The sequence below is a fragment of the Plectropomus leopardus genome, chromosome 9 (assembly GCF_026936395.1).
Source record: "Plectropomus leopardus strain MGB_pleo_1.0 chromosome 9, ASM2693639v1, whole genome shotgun sequence".
Classification (NCBI taxonomy): Eukaryota; Metazoa; Chordata; class Actinopteri; order Perciformes; family Serranidae; genus Plectropomus; species Plectropomus leopardus.
The window spans coordinates 1,145,550-1,172,500 of record NC_142184.1 but is presented as its reverse complement, the minus strand read 5'-3'; the positions used below and the strand labels follow the sequence as shown (position 1 = coordinate 1,172,500).

Below are 26,951 nucleotides of genomic sequence, written 5' to 3'. Positions count from 1 at the left end.
TACCGTCTACAGTCCATAATATCAATAACAGATTCAGAAAATCATGAGAAATCTCATAAAAAACGAGGCTGAAAACTGTGACCTTTGTTCTTCTGTCATTATTATTATTTCACAAGTTGAAAGTTTGGAGGGTGTGGTCTTGATTTTTTTTTTTAATTATAAGAATTTTTTATGTTTAAAAAGTTTTGGTAATTTTTAATAAAATATACTTTTCTATAAAAAGATTTGGTGATCACTTTTTTGCTTGTTTGGAAGGCATGTTTCTTTAAAACATTTTGGAAACAATTTTTCCTTATTTTTGGGCCATTTTTAAAGAAAATAGAAAAAAAAAATTCATGGTGATGTTTTCGTTCTTTGAACATTTTGGCAATTTTTTCTACCATTTTTTTGGGCTATTTTTAAGGAAAATTAAATTATTTGGCAATTTTTTTCAACAAAATTTTAGTGATTTTCTTTTCTTTGAACATTTTAGCATTTTTCTTTTATTTTTGTGATTTTATTTTTTTTATTTGAAAATTTCTGACGATTTTTGAATTTAGCTGAATAATTGAATTTAGGTCAAAATGATTTTACAAATCACTGAATGATGTTTTTATTTACGTTTCACACAACGTCCAAACTTCTTCAGAATTCAGGTTGTAAATAAAATCCGTGACAGCTGCCGAAAAACACTCACAACACTTAAAGTGGCGTCGACTCACCCGAGCGTTGTCATGGTGACGATGGTGTACCAGAAGGAGGCCGGGATGGAGGTGAAGGTGGAGCCCTTGGTGCCCTTCTCGGCGTAGAACATGACGGTGGCGAAGATGATGATGGCCATGGTGAGGGAGAAGAGCAGGAAGCCGAGCTCGGAGGCGCAGCTCTTCAGCGTGTAGCCCAAAATCCTCAAACCCTGCGAGTGACGCGAGAACTTGAAGATCCGGAAGACGCGGAAGACTCGGAGGGTGACGAAGGCGCCGCTCACGTCCTCGTTCTCGGGCATCACCAGGCCAATGTAGTAGGGCATGATGGCCACCACGTCGATCACCGACATCACCGAGCGCATGAACTTGCAGCGGCTGGGCGCGGCGAACAGGCGCATCAGGTACTCGAAGGTGAAGATGAGCACGCAGGCCGTGTCCATGCAGAAGAAGGCCAGCTGGTACTTCTCGCCACAGGGCAGGTCTTTGACGCTGCCTTTGGGCGGTCGGCAGGGGACCGTCTCCACCACGTTGGCAATGACGGAGACGGCGATGAAGAAGCCGGTGACGTAGTAGAAGACCAGCGCCATGGTGGAGGTGTGGGGGTTCTCGAAGGCTCGCCACAGACGCTCCCTGGAGGTGCTGTGTGGAGGGAGGGGCGCGTCCATCGCCTCGTTGGCCTCCGTGTCCTCCGCAAGACGCTCCTGGTTCTCCTTTTTCCTGTCCCGGTATTCCTTCACAAAGACAGTAAGAGGGAGTGGACATCAGAAAACCTATTTATTACATTTCATGAGAATTAGAGGCGTTCAAAACAGGATTTTTAACTGGAAATCACAAACTAAAAATGACTCTGTGCAGAACACTTCAGATATTGATTTGGGACAACAGGGTCCCACAGTGATTTTTTTTCACTTGCCTAATCTGGTAAATCAGTCAAAAATCTACAAGCCCAAAGTCAGTTTCTTCTTGCCCTTTATACAGTTTTTTTTAATGTATTTATAAATTGTTACCAAATAGTGAAAGATTAAATTATCACGTAAAACGAGCTCATTGTCCTCCCACAGTACAGAATGGTTAATCTCCATCAACGACGAAAACCTCAAGCAAAAAATCATCCTTTCAATTAATTTACAAACGTATAAATTCACTACAAAAAGACAGATTTTAGGGATCTAACAGACTAAAACAAAAACTCTAAAGCAACACCACAAATATGACGAAATGTTGCCCTTTTTACTGAACAATGAAAATAAGTTTGTTTGTTGATCACTGCATTATCATTTTTTAAAAATGCTAGATTATCTCCCTACAAATGTGCAGATAATCTAACAGAGAACAAAAGCAGCGAATAACTGTGAAATAACCGGAGAAGCAAAAACAAAAAAAGCACGTGGACGGTTCCTCGAGGGGAGACTGTGGGGGAAGTGTCGAGCGAGCGAAGAAGCACAACTCCAGAAATGAGAATCTCTCGCAGTCGAAGCAACGTTTGTGAACATGATGAAGTCTGCCAAATGTGAGCAGAGCGGCTCCTCGCTCGTGAGTCAGCGCGCGGGTCAGGGAGAAAAAAAGACGAGGACATAAAGACGTTACGGCCTCCGAGGATGATGAGACAAACGGTAAAATAAAGAGCTCTGCAGGTGATTTGTTAGAGCGGCGAGGAAAATGAGTTGTTTATGGCTCGTTAAAGGAATCGAAGGGAAACACGGAGCCAAAACCAGCAGCAATAAAAGAAAGAAAGTGTGTGTGTGTGTGTGTGTGTGTGTGTGTGTGTGTGTGTGTGTTTCAGAGGACTCATCACGGCCGTCCTAATGAGCAGGAGTTTTATCACGCCGTCTGTTAGTAATCCCCCTCAGATCCATCCGTGTTTTTAACACCGTGCTCGTTTAGCTGATGATGCTCTTCTCCAAAGAGACTTAATGAGCAGCCGAATAACCAACTTTACAGGCCGGTGTCAGGAGAAATCAGAGGTCAAAGGTCACAGCAGACACACGGGTACACAATTACAATCTGTCTGTCTTCACCAAACTGTGTGGAGCTGCAAAAAAGTGTTAAAAAAAACAACTTTTTCTGAGAGACAAACGCCGAGGCGACGTTTCTGTGACCGTCCATTAGACAGGAGACACTAAAGTTTGGAAACGCAGGTGAAGGTGTGCACGTATGCACGTGCAGAGGGAAGTGTGGACACAAATTATCGCCAAATAAATTTCCTAAAAAGTGCAACAAAAAGACGGCATGGGAGGAGCTTTGCTATTTTTATTTATGCATTTTTTATTTAAATTTTCACTTTTTCACTTTATTTCTAAAAGAAGTTGCAGTAAAATTGCTGCATATGATGTTGAAAGTTTCAGTTTTGATTTTTGATTTGCTAAAGGCATCTAAATTTTGTATTGGAGTTTGTTATTTTTCAAACTCTAAATATTGACTTAAAGATTTTCATTTTTATTGTAAATGCATATCGGTTCCAAATATCCGTTATCGGTCTCATTAGTAATAATCGATATCAGCCCTGAAAAAACAATATCATTGTTTGTTTCTATATACATGCTGGAGTGTGTGCGTGTGTGTGCGTATTTGTATTCGTTTGTATATAAATTTATAGAGATTTAATTTTATATTACATTATATTATTATTTCTTCTACTTTTCTCAGTATATTTCCTGGTATAAAAAGAAAAGAAACAACAAAAAGAGGATGAAGTGCTGGTTTAAAACAGTTTCAATCAGATCAAGATTTTATTCGTGTGACTGTTTGTGATCAACAGCAAAAAAAAGACAATGTCAAGATTGTATTCAATACTCTGAACATTTTTTAAAAAAGGAATCTTTGCAATATTTGGAAACTTCTCCTAAATTATATTCATTCTATGAGCTCCCTGCCTGGTCTCTGTTTGATTGTTTGCTTTTTTAATGTATTTTCTTATTTATTTGCTTTATTTATTCATTTATTTTGTCATTTTCATCCAAATATTTCTTCATTATTTTCTCATCTTGTGTGCAGAGGTTACTGGTAATTTTGGTGTTATTGAAAACCATAAGTTTTGTCATGATTGTTGCCATTAGTGTGATTTCTGATATTGTCTTTAATTGTCTTTGGGGGGGAGCACTGTGCTTCCAATAAAAAAAAAATTTAAAGAAAGCGTTTTGAGGCAGCAGATGGGTGGATACCTGCTCAACGTGATGTAAAAAAATAAACAAACAAAATTTAACTTTTTTTTAGTAATTTTTGAGGTAATTTTCTTGTTTTTTCTGCTTATTTTTAGTACTTTTATGGTAACTTTTTATTGATTTCTTTGCCAATTTTTGGGACATTTCTTGTTAAGATGCTCGTCACCCTCTCATGTTTTTGAAAGAAAAAAGCCAATGCGTTCAGGCGTCAGTTTTTAGCTCCATATTTTTATCCCGGCATCTAAAAACCTTTTATTTTTCTTTACATAAGTGTTTCCTCTAAGTTTTGTACGGACCCAGCCGGGGAGGTGATGATCGATGCCTTTCAGACTTTCAAACAGAAGCTGCAGCTCCGTCCTGCAGCCAAAAACAGCACCTGTGAAACTCAACAACAGGCTACTTCCTGACGCCGAACAGGACGTGGGCTTTACCTCCATGCAGCAGTCTCCGATGATCTCCGGCACAATGCCGTAGAAGGCCAGCTCCTCGTCGAAGGCCTGGATGCACTCGTTGCGCGGGTAGTGGAGCTTCCCGGTGCGGTAAAAGTTGAGGATGTGCCGGAACATTTCGGGGTCTCGGTCGAAGAAGTACTCCTGCGTGTCCTCGTTGTAGAAGAACTCCTTCTCTGAGGAGCCCAGCAGCGTCTCTGGATATCGATCCAGAGTGTTCTTCCATGTCTGCAGAGACGGAGCACAAAACAATACATGTTTTTGTTTTTCTTCCACTTTTGAGACTCTAAAACTGGATCTCGTGTGGGTGTCCGCGCTGCTGAATCACGAATCTACTCTCACAGCCGCCGCAGGCTTTACTGCTCCGAGGCCCGGAGACGCCGCGGTTTCACCGACCGAGCCGACAAAGTGTTGATGAGAGTTAATCTCAGTTTCCGATGCTCCTAAACGGCTTCACAAAGTCCACTTTAACAATCTGCTCTTATTCTTCTCTGAAGGTATTTCACAGCTTCAGATGCAGCGGTGGAAAGTAACTGAGTACATTTACTCAAGTTCTTTACTTAATACAATTTTAAGGTACTTGTATGATATTTGTGTATTTCCATTTTCTGCTACTTTCTAGTACTTTCTAGTACTTTCTAGTACTTGTACTTTTTACTTCACTTCATTTATCTGACAGCTTTACTTTTCAGATTCTGATTAATAATAAAAAAGAAAACAAAATAAACAAATAAATGATGATGCATTATTAAAGGTTAAACTATCGAGCAGTATATTAACTAGTTAAAATGTACCTGCCGGAACATTAAAGGGATTCTCACCCCACCGTTGCGTTATTTAATACATATATACTTTGTTTACCTTCAATGATGCAGTAATATGTATTATCATGAGAAGTGGCCAATCTGTAAAATAGCGCTTTTAATTTTGGCACATTGCACATTTTGACGCTCATAATTGTTTGCTTTTATTTGAGTAAAAGTGAAATATTTTCACACTGTAGTACTTGCGGCATCAGTACTTCTTACCACTACTGTTAGGTAGTATTGTGACAAGTTGACTTTGAAAAACACTTTTTGAAAATTTGCTCTCAGCCAAAAACTTGATGGGCATGTGAGATGGAGCGAACAGCGGCTGTTCAAACACCTGAAGGAGAGACTGAGGAGTCACCCGGGTTCATCGAAGCGTCTCTAACTGCTGCAAACAGAGAAGCGGAGCCTGTTTTCTGCTTCCACGTGATTATTCAACATTACTGTATGTTTGTATTTATATCACCACAACTTCAAGCTGCTGCTTTTCCTTTTTTAGGAACGAGGACAAAGTCAGAGGCCTGACAGCAGTTTTCTTCTCGTTCTGCCGCCGCAGCACAAAATACTTTGATCCCTGAAAGCCACAAAAATCTATTTTTTGCTGCGGAGCCATTTTGTTGTTATTTCAGCCTAAATGCACGTCGATGCTCTGATTAGACGCTCGGTTTTTACTGCTTTCAGCTCTGAAAGGAGCCGCAGCACATCAGGAGCAACATGAATCTCTGGAAGTAAAAGAGTTTTTAATTTTCCTCATGGACGAAGAAATGAAATGAAATGATTAAACTTTTGGACCGGTATTGACTTTGTAAAAACTTCAAACTATTTCTGCGTCATTACAAAAATGCAAATGTGTAAAAGTGGATCTGTAACAACAGGAGTCAACTACAAGTCCCAGAGTGCACTGCTGTGTGAAACAGCCAATCAGAGAGCTTCAGACTCTGCAGGCCGCTCATGGAGCTGAAATTTGAGGGCGAATCTGAATCAATCTGATTTTAGAAATATTGTTTTTGAATGCAGCAACAGAGCGCTCTGAATATGCGGGACGGTAAAACTCCAGATAATTCTGGTGCATTTAATCTGCACTGGAAAATATGAATTTCTGAGTTCAATGTCAGAAATTTCAACTGGGACGCCCCCGAAACTAAGATTTCCTTACAGAGGGCAAAATGATCGTACAAATACAATAATTATCAAACATCTGGGAACACTGCACTTAATCCATTCAGTCCAAAAACATTTTTTAAAGTCTAGAAGAACTGCAACGCCCAAAAACGTAATACATGACAAACATAATATAAACCTGCAGCTTTTAATGTAATAATCTCACAAACGTAACAGCAGATGTAATACGCAATTTCCTGCAGATGGAACAGCAATGTGGGAATTATTCAAACTGACAAGGAACGATAAGCTGCTGCATTCAGTCTATAACGCACGTAATGTTTCTGTAAGTTATTAATAACTTTCAAAGAGAGCTGCTTGATCACGTTTTGACTCTGCTCCGCCCAAACTGTGATTTGTCTTGGTGTCATCCTCGATTCAGATTTGAGCTTCAGTCCCACATTAACAAGGTGACCAAAACATCTTTCTTCCATCTTAGAAACAGCTGAAGTATGGCCGTTCATAAATCAAAAAGATGCAGAAAAACTGATTCATGCTTTTGATCCAAAACTACCAAGAGGAGAGAAACACCAGTTTTAGCTTCCTGTAATATTTAGGATCGATTTTAAGGTCCTTCTGCGAACATACAAAGCTCTTAATGGAACAAGTTACATCGCTGACTCTCTCGTTTCTTACTCACCTTCACGAACATTGAGATCATCTGCAGCTGCTTTATTGGCTCCGCAAAGGTTCCCAAAAACAGCCAAAAAAAAATTGGGGATGCAGCGTTTGTCAGTTAAAGCTGATATCAGAGAAATCAGCTCGCTAAATATTTTTAAAAGAAAACTGAAAACTTATCTCTTCAGTTTAGCCTTTAACTGGCTCTGATTAAGCTGCTCTGCATTCTGCTTTGCACCGACGCTGCTGCACAACTTTAACATGCTGTATTTTCCTTAATGTTTATGCATTTCACACACTTCTAGCCTTATTTTATTAATAATGTCAGTGGGTTTCGTTTTATTTATTTAAGTTTCCATCTTATGTTCTGCATTCTGTGCACGAAAATTTTATCCTTCTCTTATCTTACTTTCACTAGTTTTATCAAGTGGATTTTATCCATTTGAAGATGCATTCTGTGTTTTCTATTGTGGTTTTATTTTATTCTACATGCAGGTTTTATTATGTATTTATGTCCTTTATGTGTTTTGATGCACTCCGTGCATGTAATTTCCTTCTTGTAAAGCACGTTGGGCTGCATTTCTTGTATGAAAGGTGCTATACAAATAAAGTTTATTATTATTATTATTTATTCCGGTTGAAATCTGCGATCCTCACTGTTAGACGACACGAAATCCTCCTAAATCTGACACAGCGGAGCTTTAATGCAGAGCTGAATAACCAGACTGTGGCAGAGACGGAGGAAAAGTGTTTAAAAAGACGACATGTTTTACGGGAGAAACACAGAGGCAGCTCAGATGATGAAATCCTGCAGGTTTAAGGACGGATTTCCCCTTCTGATGATGAAACGAGGGCTGAAACTCATGTTAGCGATGACTCAATTGTTGCACTTCTCTTAATGCGATTATAACTAAAGGAGCGACCACTTTCCCATCAGTGCAGAGAGATTTCAGAGTCTTTGGATCTGCAGCAGAAAGGAGGGGGCTGCTGGTGAAGCAGGTCGAGAGAGACTGTGAAACATGAACGAGGCGGTCCTGACATCAAAGAGGGACAGCGGGGGGTTAATGTAAATTTAAAAGAAGTGATGTCCTCGTTCTCCAGATAAAGGAAAGTGCCTACAACCTCGTGTAAGACTTCAGAGGACGAAAGCTGCTCGTTAGGAATGAAACAGAGTTCAGCAAGTCTGAACAATATCCCATTAAAAAGTCGGTATTTTGCAACCTGGACTCTGTTTTCTCATGTTTTTGTGTCTAACAGCTAATGGACCAACGGAAACAACGGTCTTATTAACCCCTTAGAGACTGTTTCTCTCATTTTAGTCTCTTTTCTTCTTCCTGTTGTGATAACTGTGTGTGTGTTGATGCATGTGTCCTAAATGTAGTCCAGATTGTGTATTTGAGTGTAATCAGTGAATTTGCAGCTCAGCTCCTACAATAAGTCTAAAATACACTGTGGAAACTAAATAGTTACATTCAGACTGTTCAGGTCCAAAAATGCTCCATTGAAACCCATTCAAACTGACATTTTTGATCCCACAGCCATCAGAGCAGAAAAACAGGACTTGTATTATTTCTGGGTGTCATTCTGGGCTTTTGACTCTGAATTTGTCATTTTGACTATTTTCCACCCAAAAAAAAGCATATTTTGTGCGCAGAGCGATACGAGTGTGTGATATTAAAGCAAGCGTGAACTTCTGGTAACATTCGGACACTGACGTCATAATAAAGTTGTTCTTTATACTAAAAGTGTTTCTGGAGTTTTGACCTCATCAAATCTTTTTTCACACACGGACTCTGCAGTACTCACCTGAAACCTGACCCCGCTGACGTTGACGTACAGGATCTCATCTGATCTGGACGAGTTGTCCACAGGAGGTTTGGGCATCGTCTTCTTGGCCAGCGGCAGCCATCCCACCGCCGCGGCCCGCGCAAACGGCAGCCACGTCGCCACGCCGGCCGCCATCTTGCATCAGCGGGTCCCACCTGGAGAGAGTCGACGTCTGTCCTCAGAGGACGGTGGTAGGGCGGAGCTACTGAAGGGACGTTCACTGAATCCTCACTTCGTTTCCTGTCCTGATTTCCTCGTGTGGTTGCAGCGGCAAGAGCACAGGCGGACGGGCATGTTGAGGGGGGAGGAAGGGGGGAGGAGGGGTCAGATTAGGTGTCAAGCCATGAAAAAAACGCCGTGAAGGAGCGAGAAAGTCGATGCATCTGACAGGTGTGTCTCCACTCTGTTTTTGGTTTTTTTGGACGAGTCTGACGTCCTTCCGGACGGAGTCTTCCTGTTTCCCGCCAAAATAAAAGCAGAACCAGGCTGCGGGACGCTCCTTTAAAACCCAGAAACGGTCAAGAATCAGCTGGAGTACTTCCTGTTTTTTCCTGCGGTCCTAAATATGGCAGCTCAGACTGTCCCGCTGGAGAAACTCTCAGAGCAGCCGTGTGAAACAATAATAGTTATTAAAAGTTAAAAGTTATTCTGCAATACTGCCGTCAGGTTTATTGCTGCTGGGACTCGACAACAAAAGGCCAAAAGATGTAAATCCAGGCAGGAAGGAGTTAAAACATTTGCTCTCTCTCTCTCTCTGTCAGTCTGCCTGGAGCCCTCTCGCTCGCCCTCTCTGCCTCTGAAGACAGATTTGTTGCAGCGCCGCAGCCTTTCAAATTCTTATTAAATTGTGATGATGGCTCCTGAAGTTGCAAGATCGACAGAACGGCCGCGTGGCCTCCCTCCCCCCCTCCCCGCCTCCCTCCCCGCCTCCCTCTAAGTGGAGGTTATGGATGTGCCGCCTCCCTCTTCCTCCTCTCCGTCTCCTTTTGCTTTTGCTTGCTGTTTTGCCGTCTCTAATTTTCCTTTATCTGTGTTTCACTGTCTCTCTCTCGCCCCGGAGGAGGAGGAGGAGGAGGTGAGGGGGCATCTAGCGACGGAGGAGAGACGGCAGCTTTACGTTGGAGAGCGAGGAGGAGACGTCAGGCGGTCCTTACTCCATGTCCATGTATGGCCGTCCTGTCAGGGGACACACAAACAGACAAGAGACAGAGAGTGAGAAACGGAGCTGGAGGAGAGGAGAGGAGGAGAAATGAAGCTGTCAAAGGAGAGGAGGAGTTACAGGAGGAGGGAGAAACGACAGGAGGAGACAGGAAAAGATGCCAGCAAAGTGAAAAGGAGGAGAAAGGAAAAAAGAGGAGCACAGAGGAGGAGAAAGAACAGAAAAAGTTGGACGTAGTGAGGGAAGGAAAGGAGGAAAGGACATGAAGACGAGAGAAGGAAGGAAACACTGATCTAACAAAAGAAGGAAATATTAAACTCTGTCTTAAAATCTGAGAAATGTCCTCAAATACGAGAATTCTGCTCGTAACTTTCTTTTATGAGATGAACTTTGGGGGTCATTTCCTGCTGAGACTGACCTCTTTTTTACGTTTTTGAAAGAAATCACCCCAATCTGCTCGTTTAAAAGGTTTAAAGTTTGTGAAATCCATCCGAAGGTTTCAAAGGGTTAAAAGCAGATTTTTCCCTGCAGAATACAGAACATGTTCTAAATAATAAGGAGCCTTTGAGTACAAAAGTTATGATAAGAGCTAGTGGTTATATTTGTGATTTATTTACATGCATACGTTGTTTTTAATGTTGCAGACTGATTGCAAATCATTTTCTCAATAAAAAACCTGAAAAACGTCTGAAATGAAAACGCGATCGATCCTGTGCTTCCTGTCTCCGGCGACAGTGGCACGCTGGCGTGTTTAGGATGAAGATATAAAGCTGCAGGTTATTAAAGATGTTTTTATGACGAGAGGAACGGAGCGCCGTCAGTCTGCTGAGGAAAAACACAGCCGGCCGGCCGCCTCGCTCTTTATTTCTCCCTCTGCGTTCCTCATTCAATAAAGCAGCCACAATAAAGTTTCCTGTGAAACTGCTCTTCGTCAGATGAAAAGTTATTGTTGCGGGTTTATTGCATAAAGTCCACGGTGGGAGCAATAAAACTTTCCCTTCCTCGGGTCTGCTTTGACTCACAGCCAGCCTGAAAGCTTAAAAAAAAACATCAGCAGATCTTTCTTTAAAAACTCGTTTGTTTGAGCGGAAAGAAGACAAATATGTCTTAAAGATGGAGTCAGTGTCTCAGTCAGTTATGTGAAGCTCTGTGTGATTTAGGGGTTTCCCCAATGAAACGTGAAAGAAACATGGCGATATCTTTGGCCGTAGCTCTAAAACGGCGGTCTTACGTCGCACAGTGAGAGAGGCAGCCGGCTGCAGACCCGGCGGAGGGCCGCGTGCACGCATGCAGAAAGCAGCTCCGCAGATTCGTGTTAAAGAGCCGCAGTTGGCAGGAAGTCACATGATCGAAGCAGATGAAGTTGGAAATTGTGGTGGAAATAGCGCGAGAAAATAGAGAGTGATCACGGAGTACATTTTGAGAGTATTTTGAGCAAATTTTTGGAGTTTTGTTTTTTTATTGTTGGAATCGTTCTGCAAAAATGAAGCAAATGTAGCTGTGAAGGAAAGGAATACGAAGACATTAATATAACGGATGCATTAACCTGCTGCTGCTGAAGGACGGGCGAGGACGACGCCGCGCTTTATTGAGCGAAACGAGCTCACTGAAAAACTAGACGGTGTTTTAATTAGAGTATTTGGGTAAATATACTCATACATCCGTCACATGTTTGTCACTTACGTAAATTAACCATTTTATTGGTTTAAAATGTGTTTTATTCTTTCTGATTTTAAAAATATACATCCAGGGTTTTCAGTGAGGAAGAGTCTATTTACATCATCATCAGTCTTAAATTAAAAAGGTTAAATAGATCAAAATGAAATAAAAATATTATATTACAGTATTATTTTGCATTTCTGCAAACAGATGCCCCTTAGTCCTCCACACTGGACCTTTTTAATTCTGCGTTTATAACACTGCTGCTGCTGCAGCTCATTATCGGTACTGCAAATACTGACACTGTGACATTAAATATGGTGATAAATACTACAGCAAACACTCTATGAGAACAAAAGTGTGGATGATGTTCATTTCATCCACGAAGAATCAGCGTGAGTGCATGAACGTTCGTACAGTAAACAAAGCTGAGTCACGTGGTGAACTCGCCGCGTTGGTGACGTATATTGTGCAAGACGAGAGCTGTGGTTCACTCAGCTGTTGCACAAAAGTAACCAACCTGTGACAGTGCAACTTCCTTGACTTGCAAAATTATATCTTAAAATGAAAAACATCACATAGCACAATTCTTGGCACAACTCGGATCTAAAGATTATTTGTCTCTTGGCGTTAACAAAGGGAAGAGGGACTTCATCTCTTTATAAAAACAGAATTACAGTTTTACTTTATCACAGTTCTGTGCAAAATATTTCCATAAAGCTCTGAGAACAGAGTGAAGTGATGCCGACAGCAGCAGGTGACGCTTTAGAGTTAATAAATGTACTTTAGTCATCGGGGTGCAATTACAGTGACAGCACACCCGTTATGTAAACGCACGGTTTAACAGCTGCTGACGGCCGAAATTTAGTCTGTTAATGCTGCAGAGACCGTCTGACAACACTGATCAATATATCATCAGAAAACACTGATCACTACATCATCAAAAAATACTGATCAATACACACTGATCACTACATCATCAATACACACTGATCACTACACACTGATCAATACACACTGATCACTACACCATCAAAAAACACTGATCAATACACACTGATCACTACAACATCAAAAAACACTGATCAATACACACTGATAATTACACACTGATTACTATGTCATCAATACACACTGTTGACTACACACTGATCACTACATCATTAATACACATGGATCACTTTTTTAAACACAACATTACATGAACTATATATTAGAAAAAATAAATTAATATTCACAATAAGTAAAACTTTGTGTGTTTTTCTGGCTGAAACAGGAGACTCAACAGCTGCTCGTTCTTTGATTTATGCACTTTTGGTGTTTTTGGTCCTTAAAAGTTTTTGCATAATTTTTGAAAAACATTTAAGGTCATAGATGTGAACGCAGCACTGTGTCAGTTTTGTATCAATAAACCTAAAGATTTTTTAGGGTTAAATAAATCTTTTCATAGTCTTGCAGTGGGATAAACTTCACTGTGTTATCTGCTTCCATAATAATAATAATAATAATAATAATAATAATAATAATAATAATAATAATAATAATAATAATAATAATCTTTGTTTTTAAACTTTTTAAACTTAATCACAAAGTGCTTCCCACGTCAGACAGCCGTGCTTCCCCTGCCCACTTATGACATAACCAAAATTTACAACATCAAGAACATTAAAACACAAATAATAAAATAGCAATATATACAACACATATGAGGGTACAAGTTCAAAAATACAATTTCCTAATAAGTAGATAAAAGACTAAACTTTCTTCCTTTTAAATAATGTAGGAAAAAAATGTAATTTTATGTGTAATTAACTTAAAATGTGTTTTCATAAATATGGTAATTAAAAGTACTTTTAGAACTCTTTAGAATTTCTTTAAATGTGGAAAAATTATTTAGAACAAATTAACGGTAATTAAGTATTTAATTGCATTACACCTCAGAGATGTTGCATAACAACCATTTAATAATATTTTGGGTATTTTGTTCGAAGGATCAAAAGTTTCGCTGAGTGAAGCGAGAGACGACTGAATTTGTATTTATGGGCTAAAATTATTCTTCTTTAAAAAAAAAGGGCAAATACAGAGACATTAAAGTTTAACACACACACACACACACACACACACACACACACACACACACACACACACACACACACACACACACACGTGCACACACTCCTGCACCTGTCTCAGTAAAATCTCCAGTGTGTGTTTTTGTGTGTGTGTGTGTGTGTGTGTGTGTGTGTGTGATGAATTATGAATGAACTTTCAGCCTGACTGTTTCTCTGCATTCAGCTGCCTCAGTTACCACTAAGCACATACAACACACACACACACACACACACACACACACACACACACACACACACACACACACACACACATAAACAAACACACGCATTAACACATAAACAAACACACGCATTAACACACACACACACACACACACACACACACACACACACAGACACACACACACACACACACACACACAGCCTCCATGTGACAGGTGTTGGTACTGCAGCAGCGTTTTCATCAAAAGAAAAGCTTTCAAATGAACGCCCACCGGGAACACACACACACACACACACACAGCTCAGGCTCTGTGCTGTTCACCATGCTGACATGTTTCATTTTATTTCGGTAGATTTTCTCTGACACCTACCAGCTGTCAGTGAGAACAAAACCAAAACCTGTTAGAATCACAAAAGAAACGTGGGCAGCTGGTCTGAAACCAGCCGACTGCGACAAGAGATCAATCAACAAGAAGAGATCAATCAACAAGAAGAGATCAATCATCGATAACTCATCTATACGTTGTCTCATGCGGAGGCTGAAACCGACGCTGCGGTCTGCAGGCGGCGCTATAAAGAGTCACTCGTGTTTTCTGCGGTTTCAGAGCATTTGGACAAACTGCAAGAAGCCGCTGAGTGAAAAACGCGTTTCCATGGCAGTTTGGACGAATATGTTTTTTTTCCTGAAATATCGCCTCATGCCAGCAGTAAAACTTTCGTCAGGAATGCCGCGTTTCCATTAGGGAGTATTTTATATTTGCTATTTTAATTAGGAGAATTTGAGGGTTAATGGAAACCTGCTTTATGAAAAACAACCGTCTTTGTTTTTGTGTTGGGTGATTTTTAGTTGTGTCCGTCTGCGTGTTTCCGGCCCGTGTGTGTGTCCGTCCTCTCTGTGGGAATCCCTGCTGACATCACGTGTTTCTCAGCTGCACATTATACATTTACAGCATCCACATCATGCTTTTCATCCGCAGCCGCAGCTCTGGGATCAGCCTTTCCCTCACGGACAGCTGCTGCGGCTTCCACCCTGGAAGCTTCCCGTAATGGGACGGCCGCTGGTTTTTACGGTTATTACTGAGCGAGAGCTGAACCTGAGTCAGTGGATTTCCTGTCTCTGCGCTGAGGAGAAGAAGGCGAACAGCTTGGGCTTTTTGAAATGCAGTCGCAGCATTTTTAAAACTTCATAGACTCCAAAAACAAACTTACACATCGTCTGAAGCTTAAATACCAAAATCGACACATTTTAGTCAATAAAAACTGATTCCAGAGAGTGTTTCGGGAGTCTGCTCGGTAAACTGTGTTCATGTCTTATTCATCTCAGCGTCAGTCAGCGTTTCATCTGCTCAGCTTAAAAGCTTCAAACGAACGTGGCAGGAGTCCTCCTCTAATGGGAGCTTCGTCCTGATCGTTCTGTTCAGGACGAGACGCCGTTTTTATCTGATTATGAAGTCGAGAGTTTCAGTCTCATTCAATGCTGTGACAGAGACGATGCGTCTGCGTGTTTGGATCTGTCTCAACATTTTTCTTTAAACGTAAAGAACACAACGAGCAGCGAAACAAGAGGGGGCCCAAAAACAAGCAAAAAATTAGTCAAAAGATACAAGAAAATTAAAAATGTATATAAAACTATACAGCGATCAAAATGTTTCTGATGACATCTAATTTTAAAGTCATTTTTGTCACATTTTGCTGGGTTTTTTTGTGTTGGTTTTTTTTTTTTCAATTGTTGTTACTGTTTTCTTCAATTTGGGCAAAAAAGGGCCCCGAAACAAGCAAAAAACTAGTCAAAAGTTACAAGAAAATTATTTCTTTTTTAATAATATCTAATTTTCCAGTCACTTATGTCACCTCAGCTAATTTCCCGCTCATTTTTTGCCACCTTTTTTTCCCCAAGTTTTCGGAAAAAACAGCACAACAGCTGCTGTGCAGAAAGTATTGCGCTGCTCTTTTTCTTGACCTGTCAAAAGCTTTCGACACAGTCGATCGTATCGTCTGGTAGATAGGCTCTGTAATATCGGGCTCTCTGGTCATGCTGTAAGTCGGTTCACAAATTTCTTGTCTGACAGAACACAGTGTGTCCAGTTTGCTGGGTCTTCTTCTGCCTTCCTCCCTGTATCAAAAGGCGTGCCCCAGGGCTACATACTAGGTCCGCTGTTACTCGCCATATATGTGAATAATCTTTGTGTCAATTCATCAAATCCTGCTTTTCGTTTTTATGCGGATGACACCGTTATCTGCTGCTCGTCTCCCTCAGCAGCCCAAACTCTAACATTTCTGCAGTCTGCCTTCGATGTTGTTCAGTCCCATCTGACTCAACTCAAGCTTGTTTTAAATGCAGACAAATCTAAAGTCATGCTCTTTTCAAATGGAATAAGCTCCCATCTACCCTTCCTAAGATCCTAACTGCCCGAGGAGTTGAATTGAAATGGTTAACACCTGTAAGTATCTTGGTATTATTATTGACCAAACTTTGTCATTCAGACCTCAAATTGATAACCTCTGTCAGGTCTCAGCTGAAGCTCAAATTAAGTTTCCTTTCCAGAAATAAATGCCGTTTCTCACTTCAGTCAAGGAAACACTTGATTTCTGCAACATTTTCACCTGTGTTGGATTATGGTGATCTGCTCTTTATGAATGCACCTGATCGTTGCCTAAAGACATTAGAACTGTTTACCATTGTGCTTTACGTTTCATTACTGGCTGTGGGTTTGGCGTACACCACTGTCCTCTGTACGCTGCTGCTAACTGGCCTTCTCCGTCTGTCCGCAGGTTCTCGCACTGGTCGGTTTTTATATACAAGAGTACTTGGGCTGGTTTCCTCTTATTTATGTACTTACATGTGTAAAAAGCAGAATCACTATGGCCTGCGCTCTCACAGTACTCTTTTGATGTCGGTCCCAAAGGTTCGCACAGAACTTTGCAAAAAGGCTTTTAAATTTGCCGCCCGCTCCACTTGGAATAACTTACAGGAGGACTTAAAACTGTCTGAGCTGATCACTACGGGGGAATTCAAGTCACTTTTAAAAGGTCAAGAAAATAGCACTATTGGTCAGTGTGACTGCTACTCCAATGAGAACTGAAATCTGCATAAACATTAAGTTCTGATTTAATGTATAAAAAACTATAAAACCTTGTTTAATTGAAGAGATAAAATCCTGTCCCAGACCTCCTGCTGTCTAAATTTCAGTCAGTTTCCTCTCTGATGCAGCATATTTATTTTATAAATGATTGTGAATATACGATTGTCTGATAGATTCACTTTCAGTGTTTTCTGCACACATTTTTACATTTTTGCTGATTACCTGAAACTGCTCAATGTGTTTCTAAAACACTGACGGATACATTTCGGATATCCTGTTTTATTAAAAGGAAACAGGATAAAACCTGATCCGCTGCTGATATGGCAAATGTCTCGGAGTCCTGCCACTTCTGTTCTCATACTGGACACCATCCAATCAATAACAGGCCAACAACATGTCTCCGATCACTGATCAATAGAGCAGAAAACATATTGTGATCAATAACTAGGAAGCATTGGACACACAGAAGTTCTAAGTTTTACTCTAGTACATTTCAGTGGATAATACTGCACTTTATCTGACAGCTTTAGTTACTTTACAAATTAAGATTTCCACATAAAAACATAAGAGTTTATATGACATCGGATATGACATTGTCATATATTAATTTACCAAACAGTTTATGCAAGCACAGCTGAAATTAGATTAATCAATTATGTGACTGGCAGATTATTAATTGGCAACTATTTTCATAAAACCCTAGTTTGTCAAAGCTAGACTGAGACATTTTCTAATTTTATAATTATTATGAGGTTTCAGGTGGGAGGAGTGTTTTTCTTTTTTTTTCTTTTTTAAATAATTTTGAGGGTTTTTTTCAGTGGTGTTTTTTTTCTTTTTTATAAATTTGAGTTTGGACATTTATTTTTATTTTTCAAATTAATTTTTCTTTTCTTGTAAAGGTTCTTGGATTTTTTTTAAATAATTTTTTAAAAAGTTTTTTTTTTTTTTTAATGTTTTTTCCCCTATTTTGGGGGGAATTTTTTTCTTATTTTGATAGATTGATCCCACAGCCATCAAAGCAGAAAAACAGGACTTGTATTATTTCTGGGTGTCATTCTGGGCTTTTGACTCGGAATTTGTCATTTTGACTATTTTCCACCTGATGAGGTCATTTTGACCATATTTGGCATATGGAGGAAATACATGCTATTTCCACTAGGTGACCTGTCACAGTCAATGTAGCTGCTGATCACTGACATATCCCAGACTGTCAGCAGCTACACTCGCACACTGAGCATGTAGTTTGTTGAAAACAAAACATTTTTGGTGGGGATTTTGTTTCATCTAAAAACATAGTGGCATCATCACAAAACCTGACATTTCAAGAATTTAAATTTCTGAGAATTAATGCATATTTGATAGTTATGATTAGGACTGATGTTAGTTGAAAATAAACTCAATAAAAGTAGAAAATGTATGACATTTTTTTCAAGCTTAATTCTGAAAAGTGTATTTTGTGAGCGATACGAGAGTGTGTGTGATATTAAAGTGGGCCCTGAAGGGTTAAATACGTCTCATCTCTCTGCACTGAACACATGGAGGTGAAACTGATCTCCATCTGAAACATGTGACTGAAGACAACAACAGGGTTTCCTAAAAAACGTGCAGGAAAAGTGCTGTCACTCAAACTGTAACGAGAGGAGAAGTGGAGTGGAAACACACGCACATGCAAACGCACATGCACACACATGCACACACACTCACACACGCGCACGCACACAAGCATGCACACACGCACACACACAGAGTGATGAAGCGCAGCACATGGCCGGGCAGTCTGAGGATTTGTGTGAAACCATTAGACGACCATCAGTGAGCAGCACTTCACTGCAGAAAACACACACACACACACACACACACACACAGAGACACACACACACACACACACACAGACAGACAGACACACACACACACACGCACACACACACACACACACACACACACACACACGCACACACAGAGAGGATCCAAAACAGGAAACAGAAGAATACAACAGAGGAATCTGTAACCGTATTAACGGTAAACAAAGCATGAGAAAACTATCACGACACATTCTCATCAAGTCGTCACCAATCGCTGCTTTTGCGTCTACGCATTATGTTTTACGTATCCTTCTGCGTCTGCTGTTGACGTTCCGAGATGCAACTACTAATGCCAGGATGTCAACAAAACCTACCACCCACCCTAAAGGGACATTTATGATCCTTAAATTACTTCTTTACTCAGGATCTTATACCAAAATCACTGCAAAATTGGATGACTTGGGAATGCGAATGAGCTGTGTTTTTATGGCAAACACAAAAAAAAAAAACACTGGCTATAATTCAAAAAATGTTTTTGCTGCAGACTTAAAGCTTCCAGTCAACAGCTGGATGTTAGCAGAGAGTTTAAAGACGGTTTGAGGATTCATCCACTGTAAGCTGGAAACAAACTAGCAGCTCTCCAGTTCACAGATTCAAAGATTTCCAGGTCGCTCTGGTGCTCCGTGGTCGCAAAATGTGACTAAATAGTCGTGATCGCAGCTCTGCAAATGAAAACACAAAGCCTCACCTGCTCCCACTACCACCACTCATTAAGTCAGTCGGTTACCACAGCGCTGTTAAACCTGATCATTTCTCATTTCTCTGTAAACTGGAAACAAACTAACAGCTCTCCAGTTTAAAGATTAACACTATTTGCAAATCTCAGTTGTGCTCCCTGATGGCAAAATGTATCTATATAGTGACGGTCTGGAGCTCTGCAAAAGCCCTGCTCTGGGTGTGTGTCTGTGAGAGCTGCAGAAGAAAGAGAGGGAAAAACGAAATGCAGAAGTGAGGCCCATTTCACACAGCGCACGTCTAAAGCGCGCAACTTCAGCCTCGCCGAGCTGCAGCGTGATTCATGCTTGTGGTGTTCACACATGCAGCATTGCTGCAATGCTGCTGCTGCGTCACGGCCCACAGATATTAGTTATTATTAGTTCTGTATTTCCACATTTATAAGCACAAATTCCTCTCATTAAACTGCAGTGAAAAGTGGTATAGAGTCAATATAATCATCAAAACACCATCTTCACTATTACTGCTGACGAACGCGTGCGTCACGTGTAAAAAATCAGCGAGCCACCATTTCTCTAGATGTGCTGCAGCTGACACACAGCTGAGATGCGTCCGCTCAGGCGGGCACTGTGCACGCTCTAACAACATGCTCACGCTCCTGACATGCGCTGTGTGAAACGGGCCTGAGTCTCATGGTAGTGGCTAAAAAAACAGACAATTTATACTTAATGTTTTTGATAAAGTCATTTTATACAAGCCACAATACTTTCAGTATATTTGGCTGAGTATCGTTACGCAGCTCTAAAAAGGAGTGACTATTTGTATGGTTTTTGCTCGCAGCCAATCACAGCAAGCGTTCTGCGATTTAATGTGACGATGTAATGCAGACAAACCAAGTGCAATGCAATGCTTTCATTCATGTGATTTCTGTCAAATAAAGTAGAAACATTTTCCACTTAGGACATGTGGGATATGCTGGGACTATGTGGGTTTTAGGAGAGATATTTCGGTATGTATACAGCACATTTAGAATATGCATAACATCTGACGTCTTTACTGCAGTTTTTCACACACAGCCTGCTGTCTGTTTGCGGTTGGCGCTCTGCGTTGTCATGGATACGATGAACACACACCAGCTCACCAACAGTTTGCAGGCCGCGGGGTAGAGATGCATGCAAAATAAAATCCTACATGTCTGTTCAGAGGTAGAAACACACCTGCTTTGTAAAATTCATGACGGACTTATATGCGCAAATATCGCAGCATCAACGTTTTTACAAAGGGGGAAAGAAGCAAATAAAGTCCAAAAGCTGGGAGGAAACTTTGAAAAATGAAAAATTCAGCTCCAGCTGAATTTATTTTTACACTGGAATTCAAATCAGTTTAAACTTTCTTTTAATCTTTGCACCTCTGTCTGCATTTTTGCTATTTTAATGGTGATTTTTATTTTAAATGTTTCCTTTATTATGTTTTATATCTTACGCTCTTTGAAGCTCTTTGAATTGAACTGCTGTATGAAGTGTGCCGTACCAATGAAGCTACCTTGCCTTCTACTTTTCCATGTTTTGACAACATCAATGACACGTTGGTTAATCAGAGCGTGCTCAGCTGCACGTAAACAACGTTAGTGGAAGATTCATTTTCATTAGACGTGAACAGTTTAGTAGGAATAGTGGACTGTTTTGTGCATGTAAATGTGCTCGGTGCGTCACTGGGAGTCCTTCATCACTCGGGCCGGTCTCATAAACCGCTCGCTGCTAACTGAAGAACTTCACTGTTACTCAGAGCGAGCGACGCGTTTCGCCTGCAGCTTCTTTGAATTCGCTCGGTGACATCACACGAGTATTCACACAATACACGAGTCACATGACTAACCATCAACCTCTTTTTTCCTTTTTTTTCAAAGTTTATCGTATTTTCTAAAGCGAGCATAATTTCAAAAATCACAATAGTTTCAAAAATAAAAACAGAGACAATCTTAACAAAATAACATTTATCAAAAACATTGAGAAGCCTGAAAAACGTATTAGAATTACACATAACACCATTTTATTGCAATAAGCAAACTAACTTCCATCCAGCAGACTCAATTTCTGAAAAAGAACAAACTGAGTCCAGAAAAGCGTCGCTCACTCTGATTAAAGTCACAGTAAAGTTCTTCAGTTTGCGGTGGTCAGTTTTGTTTACTTCAAATGTTCCTGATACCAAACAGCACCTGATGATCACACGGCTGTGCACCGAGAGTTTGGTTCATGAAAGCACCCAAATTTGTAAAACAAAGCCAACACAGTGACGAGGATAAAGAAGAACCGGTCCTGGAGGTCTGTAAGGAGGCAGGTCGGAGTGGTGGACCGGTCACAAAAACCTGGACTTTCTTCTGAAGACGCGTGTTCACGAACCTGTAAAATCTGACTCGCTTTAAGGGACGTCCTCACAACATTTCGTGTCCGAAACCTAACCACGGTAACTTTACTTGACTAATTAATAAACTTTACTTTCAGGCTGTAACGTCATTCGTGGGGCGCTAATTCCTACGGTATCACACACGGATACGCTGCATCACCAACACACACTGTAGTTTATTACACACACAGTCCTGCTGACATTAACACTCCAGCACCAAATGTGGATTCATCCGCCACTGAAAATAGTCCCCAGCAAAGTCACTATTTCCTGTTTGTTTGACAAAAACTTCAGTGAGCAGCAGTTTGAGGAAATCACTGTAAATTTGATGTTTTTAAAGATTTATGTTTCAGTAGGAATCAGTGAGCTCGGAGCTGAGAGACACAGACAGGAAGTCAGACGAGACAAAACCAAGACAGCCGACATGTGACACTCGTCACGACTCGAGTGCCGACTTTGCATCGTTTCTTCTTCCTGCACTTTTTTGCTCAAATTTTAAATCAGCGTTACAACACAACTCTGAAAACGACAAACAAGAAGAAACTACCAATAAAAAAAACATTTTGTCAACAACAGAAGCAGTGTGTGTGTGTGTGCACGTGTGTGTGTGTGTGCTTGGCGTGTGCATGCATGCATATGACACGTGTGTGTGTGTGTGTGTTTGTGCAGGAGTGCAGGAATGCAGGTGTGTGTGTGTGTGTGTGTGTGTGTGTGTGTCTGTACGCTAACCACCGTTAATAGCAAACACACAGAACTTCATCACTAATTCATACCGCTGGATTACATCAACACACACACACACACACACACACACACACACAAACACGCACACATACGTGCATGCATGCACACACACGTGCACACACACGAACAGATGCTCAAAATTCATCTATTTTGGTCCACTCTTTCCTCTCACTTCTCCCTGATATTTTTCTACTTTTTATCCGTCCTGATTCGCTGCAGTCGCTCTCAAGTGTTCATCAAACAACTCAAACCACTCTGTTCTATTTCATTCTATTTCTATTCTACTCTATTCTATTCTACCCTCCTGTCCTGTTGTTCCACTTTTTTCTTTTTCTTTTCTACCTGCGGTTTTCCCTCTAGCCGTACACATTTCTTCTCTTTTCTGATTCCTCTCTAAGTTCTTCTACTCTGATTCTATCTTCCTGTCCTCCAAACTCTTCCCCCTCTCCGCCCCGCCGTCCCGTCCCGTCCCGCTCCTGCTCTCCGCTCCCTTCTTATTCTATTCTCAGCAGCAGTAAGCGGTGTCTATCTGGAGCAGTTTCCATCCTACTTACCAGCTGATGATGATGGTGATGAAGATGATGATGAAGGTGTGGAAGAAGAAGAAGAAGAAGAAGAGGAGGAGGGTGAAGAAGAAGCAGGTTGTTTTGTTTTTTTTGTTTGTTCCAGGTGGAAACGGGACGGACGGACGGATGCAGGAGAGATGGAGGAATAATAATAAAAAAGAAGAAGGAGGAGGAGGAAGAGGAGGAGGAGTGTTGTATTACTGTCTCAGATCAGTCCTGCTCTGCTGCCGCCGCAACAACCACATCTCCTGTCATCCCTCCTCCCTCTCTCTCTCTCTCTCTCTCTCTCTGTCTCTTTCTCGCTCTCTCGCTCTGGCTCCACCTCCCATTTGCTTGCTCGACCCTCCCCTCCGCCTCCCTTTTCTCTCTCTCTCTCCGTTCATTGTCACTCTCTACTTCTTCTTTCCCTCATGTCCCTCCCATTTCTCCACACTCTCTCACACACACTCTCTCTCACACACACTCTCTCTCACATACACACACACACACACACACACACACACACACACACACACACACACACACACACACACACACACACACTCTGTTCCACATTAAACAGGCTGATGGGAGTTTCGTGTAGAGAGACATAGACGGAGAACAGGAAGCAGAAAGAGAGAGAGAGCAGATCACTACATGTGATGATGCAACAGAGACGTCAAAAATAAGAGTTCAGCCTTAAAGGATCTGAAACCTCCGGGAATTTAAAAATAAATAACAAAAAGTCAAATTCATAAATCTAAGGGTCCACTTTTGGGGAAAAAGGATCATTGCAATATTTTTTCAGAATAACAAGGTTAGAATACTTTATTCATACGATGATCTACACTTAATTCCCAATGTCACCTTTCTTGCAAATGACAGCTTTGTTTGCATGTTTTTTTCTCAGAAAATTAATACTTTGACTGCACAATACCTTTTTCATGCAATATTAGATTTTTTTGTATTTCTGTACTTTTGAACTTGTTGCAAACTTCTGACATATAGTAATAGTTCACTTAAATGTTTAATTAATAAATGTTTAATTATTATTATTGATTGAGAGTATTTCATTTTTTTTAAATTTCAACTAAATTTAGCTTGTAAAAGTACTTTTTCTTTTTTTTGAGGATATTTACATTTTTCTTTTTTTATTTTCAGAGTAAGTTGCAAACTGACATATAGGCTAGTAACAGTTGACTTTTAATTATTATTTTTGACTTTATTTTCTTAAAATTTTTAATTTGCTTTCTGTCCTCAGCTCTCTGAATCTGCTGGCTGCTGTTTGTCGCTTCAGTCGACTCAAAAAAAAAAAAAAAAACCTGACTGATTAAGATATAAGATGTAAACGTTTCGATGCGGACGCTTAATTCATCACGTTTAAACTCAGAGTGTCTGTGAAACGTGTCGCAGCTCAAGTTACGTTTGTTCCTTCAGAGACGTGAAGGAAACACAATCAGCTCAAACACTTAGTGAGACAAAACACCGTGACACACACACACACACACACACACACACACACACACTGGAGCTGCTGAAACATTTAAACAGAAAACTGAAGCTAAACAACAACCTGCTAAATGTGCTGCAACAGCTGTGTATTTATCCATATTTGGTTTATATTTAAAATAACTTTTTGAATCAAACATGCCACACACGTTTGAAATTTCATCTTTTTTGAAACATGAACAAACTTTTGAGATCTTTCACGGCTGCAGTTTTTCACAGTTTCAAACCTACAACTCTGTTTATTTGTGAAGGATATTTTTTTTAAATCTCTTCATCAGTTGGCAAACCAACACATGACTCATTAGCACAAACAGTCCATCTGTGTGTGCCCAATTATGTTGCTGTTTCTGTTGTCATGACGACTGCGGCAGTAGGAAATAAGGATTTTGAAGCAGCATAATGCAACAATTGTTTTGTTTTTATGTGATAAAGCGTCACTACAGTTTAAGGCTATGTCTCCACATATAATGATATTTTTGTAAATGGTTATTTTCCCACATTTGGGCCTCTCGTACACACATTCATGGAGTTTTAAGAACCTAAAATGGAGAGTTTTACTTTTTTGGAAACTTCCTTAACCCTTTGAAACCTCAATAAATTGGCTTGATTTCTTAAAAATCATTGTAAGAAAGCAATGAACAATCGAAGAAGAAATGACCTGAAAATTTGCTAGAATTTGCTAAAACTATTTTTTTTAAGAGAGAAAAAAAGGGAAAAAATGGCTTGAAAAAAACCTTTTTAAAATCTCTAAAACTTCTGTGATGTGTCATTTTAAATAGTTTTTCCTCAGTTTTTTTCCTCTAGACATTTTACCAAGCTTTTTTTAAATTAAATATATATTTTTGTGGAACATTTCTTATCAAGTTTCTCAGAGTTTGAAGGAGTAAATACTTGTTAAACGTGTCTAAAAGCAGCAAAAGAAAAGTTTTCAAAGGGTTAAGGTGAAAATTCATCAAACTGATGTTTGGGAAACGATGATGTCATTTTCTCAGATCACACCCGCCTATTGTTGCGTTACGTGATGAGCAAACGCTGCATTCACGTGATGTCGGAAGATCCGAGTTTCTGAGCTGGGAAGTCGCTCATTGACATTGATCATTTAATATTTCTTTTATTAGTTTTTCACCTCTGGCCAACGAAATTATTATTTATTATTTCCAGGATTATGGTATTTATGTGCTGTATAATGATTTTGTTTTATTTATTTATTCTTTTTTGTAAAATAATTATAATTTGTTAATTTATTATAATTTAAATGACTAATAAATAGGGATGCACGATAATTATCGACATCATAATGGGACTTATGATGTCATACTGATAATTCCGATAAATAGAACCGATAATAAAAAGCATAAACTGCTTTGATTTGTCCCGTGTTGCCATGGTTTCGCTCCTCCAGTCCTACACACACCGCATTATGCTGCGTGTCAAACTGCTGCTGCTAGATCAGTCAGCAGCAGGGTTTAACCCTTTGTTTCTTTTTGTGTTTTTAACTCTTTCTCCACCATTGATGAGACTCTCTGTCAGTCGGTGTTTTCTCTGTAGTGTAGGGGACACTGTTACGGATGTTACGCAATAAAACAACATTTCCACGTCCAAAAACAAAAGAATGAGGTGATCTAAGGTCCCAGGGTGACGGAGGAGAGGAGGACTACTAACATGCCGACTTTATCGCTATTTAGCGGCTTTTCGGAGCCTCTCAGCGGCGATGTTTCACAAAAACGCAACAGGAGAACTATTCAGCCACTTATTTAGATCAGATTTATGGTTGTTTTTATTAGTGAGTACATGTAAAACACACACACACACACACACACACACACACACAAAAGGACTGCCTGAAGGTCCATGTACAGCATGTGTATACGCCCACACACACACACACACACACACACACACACACACACACACACACACACACACACACACACACACACACACACACACACACAGACACACACACAGAGTTCAGTTCCACTAAAATATTAATAACAAATGTAAAGAAACGTTGGTCAGCTGTCTCTCTCTCTCTCTCTCTCTCACACACACACACACACACACACACACACACACACACACACACACACACACACACACACACACACACACACACACAGTGCTGAGGACAGCTTGACGCTGCATCAAACTTTAATGTTTGTGCGTTGCAAACATTTTAAGTGGAGCTTCAGTTCTACATGAATGAAACCTTAAAGGTTGAAGCTCACCCTCTCACTCAGTGTCTTTAAGATATTTATCATGTCCAAACCGTCAAACATGACCAGCTAACCGCATCATGATCGCCTCAGC

The 26,951-nt window shown here is 40.3% G+C and overlaps 1 protein-coding gene across 2 annotated transcripts in view; it reads right to left on the bottom strand.

Annotated features, from left to right (window-relative positions):
- Positions 1-26,951, bottom strand: part of kcnd1 (potassium voltage-gated channel, Shal-related subfamily, member 1) — a 92,065-nt gene that overhangs the window by 44,625 nt on the left and 20,489 nt on the right. Inside the window, exons 1-4 of one of the 2 annotated variants that reach the window (XM_088081575.1) lie at positions 23,142-23,489; positions 8,688-9,884; positions 4,276-4,521; positions 702-1,414 (exon numbers count right to left, since the gene is read on the bottom strand). In XM_088081575.1, coding sequence (XP_087937701.1) covers positions 702-1,414; positions 4,276-4,521; positions 8,688-8,843 — 1,115 coding nt within the window. In that variant the 5' untranslated portion in view covers positions 8,844-9,884; positions 23,142-23,489. Of the gene's footprint in view, positions 1-701; positions 1,415-4,275; positions 4,522-8,687; positions 9,885-23,141; positions 23,490-26,951 lie in introns of those variants that run through there. The other variant, XM_088081574.1, reaches the window with a different exon arrangement.